The sequence below is a fragment of the Drosophila suzukii genome, chromosome 3 (assembly GCF_043229965.1).
Source record: "Drosophila suzukii chromosome 3, CBGP_Dsuzu_IsoJpt1.0, whole genome shotgun sequence".
Lineage (NCBI taxonomy): Eukaryota > Metazoa > Arthropoda > Insecta > Diptera > Drosophilidae > Drosophila > Drosophila suzukii.
Genome location: NC_092082.1, coordinates 17894067 through 17908300, shown reverse-complemented (window position 1 = coordinate 17908300; position 14234 = coordinate 17894067). Strand labels below are relative to the sequence as shown.

At 46.6% G+C, this 14234-nt stretch overlaps 4 protein-coding genes across 4 annotated transcripts; 1 reads left to right on the top strand and 3 right to left on the bottom strand.

Moving 5' to 3' along the window:
• Positions 1-396: 396 nt before the first annotated feature.
• gig (TSC complex subunit tuberin) lies at positions 397-10946 on the top strand. Its single transcript, XM_036814787.3, has 15 exons — positions 397-671; positions 758-888; positions 950-1201; positions 1263-1399; positions 1456-1630; positions 4893-5099; positions 5159-6073; positions 6171-6777; positions 6855-7054; positions 7474-7730; positions 7837-9883; positions 9945-10088; positions 10179-10349; positions 10415-10510; positions 10572-10946. Exons 1-15 carry the CDS (start codon positions 617-619, stop codon positions 10692-10694), a joined length of 5517 nt encoding a protein of 1838 aa, XP_036670682.3. The 5' UTR covers positions 397-616; the 3' UTR covers positions 10695-10946.
• obst-J (obstructor-J) lies at positions 1898-3208 on the bottom strand. The gene is made up of 2 exons (XM_017069657.4): positions 3053-3208; positions 1898-2995 (listed from the first exon to the last, which is right to left on the bottom strand). Exons 1-2 carry the CDS (start codon positions 3057-3059, stop codon positions 1953-1955), a joined length of 1050 nt encoding a protein of 349 aa, XP_016925146.4. The 5' UTR covers positions 3060-3208; the 3' UTR covers positions 1898-1952.
• LOC108006219 (ketohexokinase) lies at positions 3488-4773 on the bottom strand. Its single transcript, XM_017069656.4, has one exon. The coding sequence runs from the start codon at positions 4770-4772 to the stop codon at positions 3546-3548; it is 1227 nt and encodes a 408-aa protein (XP_016925145.3). The 5' UTR covers position 4773; the 3' UTR covers positions 3488-3545.
• Positions 10947-10994: 48 nt separating the features above from the next.
• On the bottom strand, positions 10995-12436 carry LOC108006221 (ketohexokinase). The gene is made up of 2 exons (XM_070996360.1): positions 11904-12436; positions 10995-11840 (listed from the first exon to the last, which is right to left on the bottom strand). Exons 1-2 carry the CDS (start codon positions 12133-12135, stop codon positions 11218-11220), a joined length of 855 nt encoding a protein of 284 aa, XP_070852461.1. The 5' UTR covers positions 12136-12436; the 3' UTR covers positions 10995-11217.
• Between the last annotated feature and the right edge of the window lie 1798 nt (positions 12437-14234).

The following is a 14234-nucleotide window of genomic DNA, read 5'->3' as shown; positions in this document are numbered from 1 at the left end:
ATATAATTGGAACTTGTAAACATTAGCCGAAAAGTATGCTCTACAAAATAAATGTTTACCTTACACACAGGCAGAGGCGCCAACATGTATGTACGTAATGTTTTGTATAATAATTTATAAAAATTATTATATATCAACGTTTTGTTGTTACAGGATCAAAATCATAACAAGTTAAAATATAAAATAAGCTGAACAAGCAAATTAACTAAATTTGAATTATAGTTTTCCCGCCTAGTGCATTTTTAGTTACAAGCCGGGGTTGCTCGAGTGCGTTTGGCATAAAGGCGGTTCCACCGTCTGGTAACACTGCTCTCAGCTGTTTTTACTGACACTTACGTTGGCTTACGTTTTGTTGACACTTACGTTTTGTTACGTTTACTTACGTTTGTTAAAACGAAACCCCCACCTCCCACCTCTATTGAAAACAAAGCAATTCTCTTGGTCGACCAGAATTTAATTTAATTTCGGTGGCAAAAGTCGGCGCCTTAATTGCCAAATAACTACATATTTACCTCCCCTCCCCGATTGCTTTGTTATTAGGACCTAGGATAGGAATTGCTGGTTGCCCACTCACCGCCACTGCTCCACCGACCACCGCCCCTTGCAAGGACCCACCATGAGCTCCAAGGACAAGTCCAAGTTCAAGCTGTTCCTCAAATCGCTGCCGGCAGGTAACAAAGAGCTGGGTGCACCCTTCTGGTCAGGGCAATTGAAGTAGAGTTCTAATGGGACTTCCGGATTCCGATTCGATTCACAGGTTATGTGGGCGAGCGGACTCTGCGGCCGGAGTTCGAGAGGGAATTGCGGCCGGAGCAGCCGGTGGCTCAGCGATGCAGGATGCTGAAGGAGCTGGGCGACATGCAGCTGCACAACTTCAATCTGGACGAGGTGGGTTTCGTTGCATTTGTCGAACGAAAACTACTTATATCCTTATACTGACCCCCTGCAGACCGCCATCACCATTCTGTTCAATCTCACCAACGATCTCATCGTGCCCAACAAGCCGGCCGAAACGCGGCAGATTGCCTTGAGCTTCTACAAGCGGCTCATTCACACACAGTACAAGAACCTGACCATAATGCGGGAGAAGTTCTTCCTGGTCATCCAGAACCACGAGGCGCGCGAGGATCTGCGCCACCTGCTCGAGCTGCTCGACACACTCACCGACAATGGGAAGGACATCACCAACTTCGAGGAGAAGGTCGGTCTGGGATTGATTAAACCAGGGCCATCGGTATCTCAATCCCGTCTTGCTCTTACAGATTGGTAAGTTCATGCTGCTCTGGATCCCAGCCATCACGGAGGCCAATCTGCTCAGCCCCTATCTTGACATCCTGGTCAACCTGATCAAGTTCAATGCGGCCCATCTGGACAAGGACATCCTCGTGGGCATCGTGCAGTGAGTGGTGCTACACTTAACTCAAAAACATGTTGTCTAAGGTAGTCTTCTTTCAGGAACGCTTGCGATCTGAGCTGCAGCGTCACCGTCAACGAGATCGGACTGCAGTGCCTTACAATTCTCGAGATGGTCATCGGGTACACCATCTTCCCCAGCGAACCGCTGCCGCAGTGCATCACCACGTTGTGCCGGACTGTAAACCATGCCCCATACTGCCCGTCGTCTTTTAAGGTGAGTTGTTAGAAAATGCAGAAATTAGTATTGTGGGTTAATGAATTTGTACTTAGACCTAAAAGTTTAGAAACGCTTTTTCGTAAATCTTGTGTTTAAAGATGTCTCTATTTGGTTATATAGAAATTCCAATTATTTGTTCAATAGCAAACGAGTTTACAATCATAGAAACATTTTAATATATCACTTTAATTAAGATTATTTAATTTTGTTGGCTTTTTAAATACACTTTTACTTAGCTTATATTAGGGTCAATAATGTAATTACTTTTTAGAAGTTAGATATTGCTTTATTTATTAGATTGATCGCTTAAAACAATCGCTTATAATGAAATGAACTTGGAAGAGAACTTGTCGTAGTTGCTGACTACCTCCAATGGAGACTGCGGCTGTTTGGCATTGGTCTCCGACTCTGGATTGTCTTTATGATGGACCACCTCTTTTTCAACATTTTTCTGAATTGGCTGGGGCACCTCAATCTTCACTTCATTTTTGACTGGGACGTTCATCACGGCCACTTCTTTCTCCTTTTCCGACTCCTGCTCCAGCTTTTCCTTCACCACATGCGCCTTCTGGCAGTCGTTGCCCAAGTCAAGACTACAGTATCGCTGAACAGCATCGAAGTACTGACCCCGTGGACAGCGCATCTCCAGCACCCGCTTCCTGGCACACACATAGTATCGCTGGCAATCACGGCTGTGCGGCGCCAGGCGGCTACCCGTCCGGATGCATTCGTCCAGAGCGAGAGCCTGTTCCGTCAGCGTCGGCGGCATTGTGGGCTTTTCCAGGCAAATGCCCGAGTGATCCGGCAGGCAGCTACCCACGTCGTCGTTGAAGTAAGCTCCCGATGGACACTGCACCAGCTCGGCCTGCCCAGAGTGACAGCGGAAATATGTCTCACAGTCGCTGGGATTGGACAAGGTGGCATTATCCGGCAGAACACAGCTGCACTGATGGGCTGCAGTTATGGCCACGGGAAGGCATGCTCTGCGGCCCGGGTCGAAGTAGTTTCCTGCAGAGCACTTGGCCACAGCGAAGGCTCCATCCTCGAGGCATTGTCTGTATTGCAAGCAATCGTCTTTAACTCGCTGTACACTGTTGGCTAGTCCACACAACAAGGACTCATCGGAGCAGGATCCGGGCACACAAATCATCAGCTCCTTGCTAAAATGATACTCCGCCGGACAGCTAAACTCCTGAAAGGGCAGCTCCTCGTCGCCAGTGCAAACATAGAACCGTTGGCAATTGAACTCATGGGGCAGCATTTGCCAGGCATCGGAAATCCGGCAGACTGAGGCAATATCTGGATAGGCTATTCCCGATGCTGCGGTGGTGCCCAAAAGCAGCCACAATACCAATAAGCGATCTGGAAAAGCCGAGAACTTTTTGATAATCCTGTAGCCACTGTTTTTGCTCTACTCACTATGCATTTCTGTAAGATGAGAGCTTTCGTTAGGAATCCGTCGAATGTGGTGTTGATTGGATGTGGCTTCGCCTTTTATGTACTCGCATTGGCGAGGATTTATCTGCTCATTTTCTCATTTGGCAATCGCTAGCAGAGATTGCTCCGACAATTGTTTATTAATACTAATGAGTATTCTGCTCATTATCTGCCACGACATTTTCACCACTTATCGAGGGCTCCGCTGACTTCAGCGCCTCTTATCAGTCGACATGTTCCGGCCGATGATGATTAACCCTAGCTCCAAATTAAGAGGTGATCATTGAATCTTTGACATTTGGAAGGAAAAACGCAATCTCAAGGCCCTTAAGATAACGAAGATAAACCAGAGGGGCGCTGACCCAGTTCCCTTCAAAAGACCTTAGTCCAAGGTTTTCACTTTTGGTAAACTATATGTCTATTGCATATCCTTGGATTGAGATTTTAATTTATTTAAACTTTACAAATTTGAGTTTTATGCATAGTAACAACCGATCAGATCTTTGGGCATACATCGCAGCACATCAAATCCGATTGCGGTCAACTTGAGAGCGGCGGCCCGGGTTCCATATTCGACTGCATCCCTTAGCCGCATCTGGACCTTGTGCAGGGCATAGATCACGGACGCCGAAAAGGTGTCGTTCACATACACACGATCCACGATTTCTGGCGGGATCTGGGAACCCACCTTAAAGTAGGTGTCGTCTGCCATCAGGCAGCTGGCCCCCTCCACATAGTTGTTGTAAATGACAATGGGTTGATTGTTCGGCGGACCATTACACTTTTCATCTGAATCCTCGGCCGGCGGATCGGGTGGCAGGTATGGCATCTTTCGGGGCTGGTTCTTCTCCCAGCGAGCCCGTGCCGCCCGCATTCCATCCCTGAGCGCCCAAACAACCTCACGTCCATTCATGAAGGCGTAGGTGCGCATCATGGTCTTCCGAGCGAAGACGTAGTCCACCATACTGGCCATTAGCATGGTGGCTGGCCGCATGTTGTCCAAATCCACGGAGAGCATGATCCTGGACTCGGGACAGCGCTCGTTGAAGTCAATCACTGCCATGATCATGCGCTTCATCTCGACGGGATTGCGGCTCTCGAAGTGGATCCACGAGTACTTCTGATAGTCGACGGCGCCCACGAACTGCTGGTAGGTTAGCTCCTGGTTGGCATTGAAAAACTCCAGGATGGTGCGTGAATCTGCGTTCCGCTGGACAATGATGCTGCGGTGGGCAGGACGGTGGTTCGTCAGGGGGCAATTGGAAATGTCGATGCCCTGCGATTGGAAACTAGTCAACAGGCTCTCGAAGGCTCGCGCACTGCTCAAAACGCCTAGGAACTCGCACTCCAATCCAAGTCGCCTCCACACGGTGCAGATGTTGGCCGCCGGACCGCCGCGCCGCCAGCTTCCCTCCTTCGTGCGCTGCACCTGGCCTGGTACTAATGGTTTGTCAACTATGATGATCATGTCCAGGGTGCAGCTACCCACGGCTAAAACGTGGCGCTGGGGAGGCGGAGGCGGTGGAGGTGGGTCTGACGGAAGGTGAAGCACCCTCTTAACGGTTATGAACTCCTTAACGATTTGCTTTTTCATTTTTGAGGACTTTTGAATTTTGACTCCTGCCAAATATGATTGTGTATTGACAAAAATGTCAAAGAAGTTTAAAATATTCTTGTGGGAAGGATTACCAAGAGATAACATCGGGTTGGTAAATTGTTATTTTACTTTATAAGACCTTAAACAAATACAACAAGTGGAAAAGGGTTTTCTAAAGATTTTATAAAAACCACATAATTATCTTCACTTTTTTTTAATTTTCAGATCATGAAGAACCTTTTGGGCACTCAGTTAGGGTACCATTCCATGAAGATGATGTGTTGCATCCTTAATGATCGCGCTCTTTACGATGACGCGCACCTCTTACGTGGGGCCGTGTTCCACCTGAACATGAACATCTTCGGATCGAACATTATTTTTCAGGTTTCTCCAATGACCTATGCAACGAATGTGCTGACGGCCTTCCTGCGGGTAAGCATAATCATTTTTGAATAAAGATTGAAAATACGTAGTTATTATTATTTCTTTAGGCACTGGACAGTCGTCAGGTGATCGTAACCTTCGAAGTGATCCTCAGCGTTCGCATGGTGATCAACAAGCGGCAGCTTTCAGAGATCATTTGGGATCGGATCTGCGACATTATGTCCTCAATAGTTAGCAACATCGAGTACTACGAGGCAACCAACATAAATAAGGATCGCCTGCACCACCTGCAGATCAATTTCCACGAGAACATCGACTGCATCGAGAAGCTGTTGCAGCAGGACCGATCCCAGATTCTGGGCAATGTGGAGCGCATCTACGATCTCATTGAGCGAGTAGCAGATCGACGGCCAGAGGCCTCCGTTCTCGCACTCATCGAGTACCGATCCCGCCGAGTTACGGCAACACGGCCTGAATGGCTCCAGGTCCTGGCCCAGTTCGTTCGTCGCTATTACCGCATGTCCAATGTGAGTGTGCGCATCAAGACGATCGAGGCTCTGGTGAGGATTATGGACCAGAACCGTGCCTGCTATGAGGAAGAGATTCTAAGTAGGGTGGTGCTCGTGCACCTGTCGCACATCCACCAAGAGCCAAGTGTACAGGTGCGAGTGGCAGTTGCCCGTGCTCTTTCTAACTTTGCCACGCACTGCGATACTAAGCGGTGCATGGACTTGCTGGACATCTTGGAGGCACTCATCAATCGTCCCTTTGAGCACACGCGTCATGGATCATCGGCTGGAGACGCTTCCCTGACGGATGTGTCCGTGGGCATGGTAACCAACGAATCTGAGATCGCCGATATTATCGCTGCCGTTGATGGTTTGGTCAAGGTGTTCGCAATCAAGTTGCACCGCCTCCCAGCGGTCCATGCCCTTAAAATTTTTAACATTCTTATGGATCACCTGGAATTGCACTACGACCGACCCAAAATCTTCGAGCACACCAGCGTTGTGCGCCATAAAGTAAGTGAGAATTACAAACAATTTCTGTTTTAAATACATTAGCACTGCTGCCAATGTTACCCATTATAAAATAACACGTCTTTGTTCCCACCTACAGATATTTACCTGGTTGTTAAAGGCCCGGGCCAATGGCTCCTACCACATTGGCTATCCGGAGGGCAGCAACGAGGTGGTAAAGTTCAGTCACTACCTGGGCATTGATTCACCTCTGCTGGCACAAGCTCACACCACATCGATATCCATTCGAAGGGTCTGCAAGCTAATCGTGAGGTGTCTGGAGTACGACACTGACTATCAGGTGTTCCAGCTGGTCATAAAGGAGCTGCCCAAGGTGCTTCAAAACAAGGCGCTCGTCCAGGGCAACGACATCGAGGAGTTGGCCAACTCTCTCCTCAAGATCAACTCGGTTAGCACCAATAAGTTTAAGCGGCCCACCGACGAGATCCACGCCCTCGTGTTGCCCGCCATAGCTTCCCTAGTTATATATCACGAAAGCCTGCAGCCGCAGCAGCACTACGGCATTATAACTGCTTTGAATTCGAGAGTTCTTACTGGCATTGCCAGCGTCTGCATCAACACCATGACCATTCTGATATTAGAGATGCCAGAGGCGCTGATGCGAAAGCTGCCGGACGTGCTGCTTCAAATGAGCAAGATGTCTGATACGAATGCGCTGGCCACTCCGGTTCTGGAATTTTTGTCCTGTGAGTAAATGGAAGATAAATACTAACTAGAAAGCGTCTAAATCTGCTAAATAATGATAATTAAATTTTTGTGGTAGTGTTGATCCATCTGTCCAAGCATCTTTTCGCGAACTTCACGTCCATGCACAACATGTACGTGTTTGCCATCACGCTGCCGTATACAAAACCTCATCGCTACGACCACTACACTGTTTCTCTTGCGCATCATGTCATTGCCGGGTGGTTCCTCAAGTGTAAGCTGGAGCTGCGCAAGAACTGTGTGAGCTACATCAAGAGCGTAAGTATATGGAACAACTTTTTAAACCCTTTACTCGTAGATTAAAAGGGTATACTAAATTCGTCTGAAAGTATGTAACATATAGAAGGAAACGTTTCCAACCCCATAAAGTATATATTCTTCATCAGGATCACTAGCCGAGTCGATCTAGTCATGTCTGTCTGTCCGTATGAGGGCTGAGATCTCGGAAATTATAAGAGCTAGAGTGTTGGGAATTGGCATGCAAGTTATTGGACTTCCTGCGCAGCGCAAGTTTGTTTCAGTAGGGTGCCACACCCACTCTAAAGCCTACAAGCGACTATAACACCTAAACCGGTGCTACCCCGGTACACATTTTTAATTATTTTGTAAAAATTTAAATGAGAGTTAGTTTTTATTATCATTACCTACGGGTTTCTAATAGAATTTGATCTTTAAAGTCGATCCAGTCGAATGCAAAGATGCTGTCAAGCGACATTGTAAACCTAAACTCGCTGAACGAGGACTCATCCAACCGAAAACGCAGCACAAGTCTCACGGAGCGCGGTAGTCGAAATAATGCCAATGCTTGGAACGATCTGGAGATGCGGCCGCAGATGAACAACGTACTTCGCAACTTCCACGCCGAGTTGGCTGAGACCTGCTTTGACTTCCTGGCCCGCCACACCTATTCGCCATGTCCGTCAATGCCTAAGCGGTGGGTTTTTTTTTATAGCTTATTTTTCAACCTTAAATATAATCTAAGTTGGTCCCGCCGAAGTCTAAATACCATAGCAGCTATATTTACACATTTTGTTTTGCAGTCTTCCTGCTGCGGAGTTTCTACTGAAGGATGGCGTTTCGCAGACCTGGCTTGTGGGACACAACCTGGTGACCATCACCACCTCAGGCTGTCCGTCGGCGCCCACGCGCAGTGGTCTCTGCGAGCGATGTGCTCAGCTGGGCAAGGCTCCCAGCATCAGCTTGAACTCGAAGAGCCTCAGTGATGCAGCTCCTCCACTTTCGCCCGAGCGGGAGAGGCGCTACACTAAGGTGAGCCTGCAGCACAGCAGCGGCAATGAGTCGGCGGGCAGTACGGAGCTCACCTCATCCTCGTCCTCCAACTCGGCGACCGCGGCAGGCCATCCGCACCGACAGATCTCCAACAGTTCCACCGCTTCGCTGGACGCGCTATCCCGTCGAGGCTCTAACCCCGAGGCGTTGGGCGGCGGTTTGGGCGATGGACCACACACGGGAAGCAACACCTCGCTCCTGGGCAATTCATTGTCTCAGTCCTCCGTGAGCATGAGTCCCTCGACGGCATCAGTGGTGCAGCAACCCGTCTGCGTGCGTGCCTGCACTGGCTGGGCGGAGGTCCTGATTCGTAGGCCCACGGGTAACATATCGTGGATAACCCGCATTCAGAACCCGATCACCAATGATTGCTTTGGGCAGGATCTGCCATTCAACAATGTGGTTTCGCTATTTCTGCCCACTGCCCATGGAGGAGTTTTTGGGCCGGACAACACCATTCAGGTCCCGCCACATCCGTTGGCTGATCCCGAGCCCGAACTGGAGGTTAATCCAAGCGCTGCTCCACAGGCAAGTGCACTGCGCAGTCGTATGGTTGCCAAAGCTCGTGCCCTGCAGCGTCAGGAGGAGATTCACTCGGTCGGTGGAGGAAATGGAAACGGGAATGGTAACGGAATTTCTTCGAGCACCGGAGCAGCAGCAGCCATCCCCATACCTCGGGTCTCAGCAGCCGGAAAGCGAGGCAAAGAGGCAGCTCTCTGCGGAAGCGTGAGTGATGGCGAAGCAGACGACGATTCGTTGGCATTTGAGGATGCCCAGAGTCGCGCACGAAACCCAGTCCGCCGGGTAAACTCCAGCCCGGAGATGAGCTCCAGCTGGCGGCAGTCGTTTTTGGCCAACAAGCCGACGCCGCTGTCACAGGAGCCCCTGAAAGCCACCGGCGATGAACCCCAATCGCAGTTGACTCTTAAGAAGAAGAGTGTCCAGTACAGCACCAAAGACATGCGCGTGAGCTGCGAGGCCATTCCGGAGGAGATAGCCGGCTCCACGCCGCCCTCGCAAGCTGCTGCCCTAGCCCTGCAGCCGGAAAGTGGCACCCTGCCGCCCAAGCAGCACTCGGCAGACGATGTGAGCAGTCATGTAGCTGGAAGCAGCACCTTGCAATCCACCCTGAAGCTGGGAAAACCACCGCTATCGCCTGGACAGCCGCCGTTGCTGGCCACGGGAAGGATAACCAGTTTTGGAAGCTCTGTACCGCAACCCGGTGCGCTGGCCAAGTCCAGTAGCAGTGGTAGCAATGGTGCAAATGTTGGAGCAATCACCTCCGATTACGACAATGGCAACAATGGAAACGGAGACATGATGCGAGGTCGTTCAAAAACCATTTCCGTGGTCCGGGAGGTGAACAACGGAAACACACGTCCACCGCCGGCCAGCAGTTTCCGGAACTTCGGGCCCGCCAAGCCACCCATCAACGCCAAGCTGTGCATGAACCCAAGTTTTATTTTCCTGCAGCTGTACAACACAGGTCAGCTGGGCGTAACCGATGAGCCTTTGAAGGTGGGACCCGAAAACAATAGCGCCGTTACCTTAATAGATCTGGTACCACCATTCGAGACACACAAGATCGGCGTGCTGTACGTGGGCCAAGGACAGTGCAACAACGAGGTGGAGATCCTACGCAATTCACATGGCAGTGCCCGATATGTGGAGTTCCTGCGCAACATCGGCACTCTGGTTAGCCTAAAGGAGGCCGAGCAAAACAATCTATTTATTATGCTGGACAGGAATGGGGCGGATGGCAAGTTTGCCTACATCTGGAAGGATGACATACTGCAGGTGAGGTTTAGATATTTAATCAGAAATTATTTATTCTTTATTTCTAATGTGTTTATCGTAGGTCACGTTCCATGTGGCTACGCTCATGCCCACCAATCTGCAGGATGACCCCAACTGCAACGAGAAGAAGAGCCACATTGGCAACGACTTCGTGAAGATCATCTACAATGAGAGCGGCGAGGAGTACAATCTAAACACTATATCCGTAAGATAAATATATATCATTTAAAGTTTATTAAGAGATCTTGTGCTAGTCCTATAAGACTATTTTAATATTCTATAATTTAATTTGTAGGGCCAATTCAACTACGCCTGCGTGATCGTGGAGCCACTCGAGCTGAACTCAAACAGAGTGTATGTGAAGGCCCGATCCGAGATATCGAAGTTCGTGTGCCATGCAGAGCACCGGATAGTCTCCGATCGCAGTGCTCCTCTGCTGGCTCGACAGATGGCCCTGCACGCCAATGTATGTATGGATAGGGTTTCAAAATCAACTCAAGCTTAATAAGTAATAAATTAAATATATTCCAGCTCGCCTCGCTAGTCTACCAAAGTGTGCAGAAAAAGCATCCGTATGCATCGAATTGGCTAGAACGATTGCGCAAACTGAAGCGTCTGCGATCAAAGGTGAGCAATCAATTTGCGTTTTTAAGAATAGAGATCATCCGATTAACATATTCTCAACTAGCTCATTGAGGGACTGAACAGCCAGCAAAAATCCGGAAGCGCCTCAAGCGGCATTGGAATCAATGCCTCGGCCATTGGCTCGGATATGGACGCCCAACGAGGAGACTTTATGAAATACACTTAGACAACAACGAGAGGCTCCAAACTGAAGAAAAATGAGGGAGCAGAGGACCCTAAGACTCATCCTGCCATGATTCCTCTTGATTTCCAATTTATTTGCAAAGCGGATGATTTGATAACAAGTCACAGCAGACCAACAACAAAAGTCTTTGCTTAACCAATAATCATGAAAATGAAAATAATTATAATATAATCATAATGAATTTGACAAGTTTATAAAATTTGTGAGAATACATAAGCGCTGTTCATTTCGAAACTAGTCGTACTTTTTTATGGTTCCACCTTTTTTGCAGAGGTTACAAACTGCTTTTAAAATGTTTATTGTACTTTTTTTTTTTAATTTCTTAAATTAATTTATAAAAATATTATTGCTTGATAATTAGTAATATTTACTTAGACAATGGACACGTGCTAACAGTTTTTAAACATAATAATTTTTTCGTCAGGCTTGTTTAATGTTAATAAATTCTTCCAAAGAGACTTACAACAATATTGTCAGCTAGAAGTAAGGTTAGAATCAACTAGTTTTAGTCTAAGCTGAGTTGTGCAATATGGTCGTAGCCGAATCCAGTGATTTTGTGGCTGGCAACTCGGTTGGCAAAGTCTACGGCTTCCGCCACAGATCGCTGACCCTCGAGTGTGGCGTATATGAATCCCGCCATGAAGCTGTCTCCCGCACCTAGCGTGTCCACCACTTTCTCCTGCTTATAGGAAGCCATTTCGTGGTAACTACCATTGGCATCCACAGCTCCAGCTCCGGCACTCCCCCAGGGACAAATAAAGACAGGTTTCAATCCTGTTCCAGGGATACGGGCTGCCAGTTCCTCACAAGTTTGCCGCGGCGTCTTCCAGCCCAACTGGCCGGCCAGCTCCTTGGAAAATACCACAAAGTCACATGGTTGACACAGTTCCTGGTTCTGCTCGTACCTCGTTTCCAAGTCCAACGAGATTATAATGCGTTGTCCAGTCCTTGTGTTGTGCTCCCGGATGCTTTGCATCATTTTCAAGGTGTGTGAGGTGTTGCGAGCCTCAAAGTGCACCCATTCATACTCCGAAAGATCAATCTTGCTAAAGTCTTCATAAGTGCTCTGTGGGTAATCCTTATTGCAGTGGATAATAGTGCGTGTTCCGGAATCCTGGGCCAAGATCACTGAAGAGAATGGCGGATCCCTGTCAGTAAGAGGGCAATTCTTGGTGCCGATTTCCCGCTTACGTAGGTCCTCGAGAAGCACTCTGAATGCATCCGATTTGCTGAGCATTCCAAAGAAGTCCACCTTGGAGCCGAGAACCCGGAGAACTGTGCTCACATTGGAGGCGTTTCCGCCACGTTGCCAAAACCCATCCAGGCAACGTCGATCGGTGTCCTCTTTGGGATAACTGGCATTGATGGTCACAAAGTCAATAACCGTGCAACCCACGCAAAGTATGGACTTCGCTTGGCTCATCTCAGTTGATTATTTGATCACTCCGAAATCAATATTAAGGTAATTTATTTTCTACACATAAAATAGGTGGTGATGCTGCTAAACTTAAAGGTATTGCCCGTAACAGTTCCTCTTCTCTAACTAAATCTAATCAAAATGATATACTGACCTATTTTCCTAGCAATCTATCATTTATTAGATTAAATTATAACAATTTATTTAAAATTTTAAATACATTAGTATTATGCTGCTTGATTAGATGGTTTTGGGTCCCCTTTATTTAGTTTTAGCTTTTCAGATCAATCTAATCAATCGATTTTCACCTGCTATTTGTATTTATTGTCGATCGAGCTGCTTTTACAGCTGCTTTTTGTTTTTAAGTTTTCTTATCGCTTATAGAGAGAGCTGCGGGCAATTGAGAATATAATACAGTGTTAACCCTATAGGGTGGTATTATCAACCACCATAAGAGTAGTTAAAAAATGTGCATTGACAAGTGTAAGTTCCAAAATGTTTTATATTTGAAAAAGAAAACAGTCCGTGAAGTTACGAATTAGATTATAATTTTTAGGATTGACGATTTACCGAAAAACCACGTACTTTTGAAAAGAAGTAAAAAAAATCTTTACTAATTTAAAATAATTTCCCTTTTAAAATGTACTTAATGCAAAGAAAATTTGTATGTCATCATTTAATTTAGCATACTGTTTGGTTTATTGTAAAAATTAGATAAAGCTGTTTGCTTATTTTTAGTTCATAGTTTCGAGGAAATACTGTATTAACATCAGTCTCAGCCGCTGATCGCGCTCTTTAGTCCGCTCTCAAAAGCAGTGTGACCGATATGCACAACCGTTATAATATTATTTAATTTTAAAAATATTGAAAAAAATAAAGACCATATGTTAATTAATAAACATTAAATATTATACAAATAGTATTGTCAGTTTAATAAGGGGTTATCCTTAAGCTGAATGACAATAACAACGAAGAGAAAGGCGTTCTAAAATAAATCATTCACTACAACTATTAGTCGAAGCCGAAGCCTTTATAATTAAAGTACGAAAAAATATATTTTCTATTCAGTACCAAGATAAATATGATAAGCTACTAATTTCATCTAATTCCAACTTTTCCAATTAAAATAATATGTTTAGTATCTAGTTTGTGGAGATTATAATAGAAATTCAACCAACTCACCTATGATGTTTTAGACACATACCAGTGAAAGTCGGTCGTGCCTCCGACACACAGCCGTGCAGCATGACGGGGCACAAATTAAAGGATGCCACGGCAAATGTCCTGACTAGACACATACAGCATACAGCATACAGCAGACGCCATGTGGCAGCTTCGTCAACCACAACAGTGAGCTCAGCACAGTCAGTGGCAAAAAGCTGTCACCCAGAAGACAGGATTGATGCCCCATGACTGTCTATCTGCCAAGCCAGTAGCTACAGATTAAATGAAGATTTAATTTTGTTTACAAATGTAGGTGAAACACCGCTGACCTCTCTTGTAAATCAAGTGCTGAAAATAAAGAGTTGGCTTTATACGGTCAGAAATTACTCATACGCCATGTTAAGCATTGCTTAAAGATGCGGTAAGTCTAACAAAAAATTACGATATATAATTAAACATTGGTAACAAAATCAATGGTTATTAGCCATACTTCAAAAAACTGTTCTGGCAGTAATTTCCTAAATTTAGGCTACTTAGCACTCCCTTTAACGCCCATTTTTCCCTTGTGTTTAAAGTGCCTTGAGCGGTGGGCCGGCCAACTTAAAGCGGACACATCCAAAATTTTCAAATTAATGTAAAGCGTGTCAGGCCTGGCCTAAATACACTCCCCCTTAACCGATCCACCGACTCGGTTCCCGCCACAAATCGATAGCTCGACATTTGGTTGGGCCGCCTTGATGGGGTAAACACCTTCTTGGGTACCATTTTGTGGCATGGAATTATGGCCGGAAATTGCCTTAAAGTGTCAATCAGTGTAAACGTTCTTAATAGGTATTTATTTTTGCCATTTTAATTACCCCGCCCCCACCAACGCAACTTCACCACCTTGCCGGCGGACAACGAACTGATGATGATGAAAACGACTGATGACGCCTTAATTA

Coding starts and splice junctions, on each gene's coding strand:
- gig (XM_036814787.3), top strand. CDS start 617: ATGAGCTCCAAGGACAAGTCCAAGTTCAAGCTGTTCCTCAAATCGCTG. Junction 672..757: donor CCTCAAATCGCTGCCGGCAG/GTAACAAAGAGC, acceptor TTCGATTCACAG/GTTATGTGGGCGAGCGGACT. Junction 5,100..5,158: donor TGCTGACGGCCTTCCTGCGG/GTAAGCATAATC, acceptor TTATTTCTTTAG/GCACTGGACAGTCGTCAGGT.
- LOC108006219 (XM_017069656.4), bottom strand. CDS start 4,772: ATGTTATCTCTTGGTAATCCTTCCCACAAGAATATTTTAAACTTCTTT.
- LOC108006221 (XM_070996360.1), bottom strand. CDS start 12,135: ATGAGCCAAGCGAAGTCCATACTTTGCGTGGGTTGCACGGTTATTGAC. Junction 11,841..11,903: donor AGTGCTTCTCGAGGACCTAC/GTAAGCGGGAAA, acceptor CATTCTCTTCAG/TGATCTTGGCCCAGGATTCC.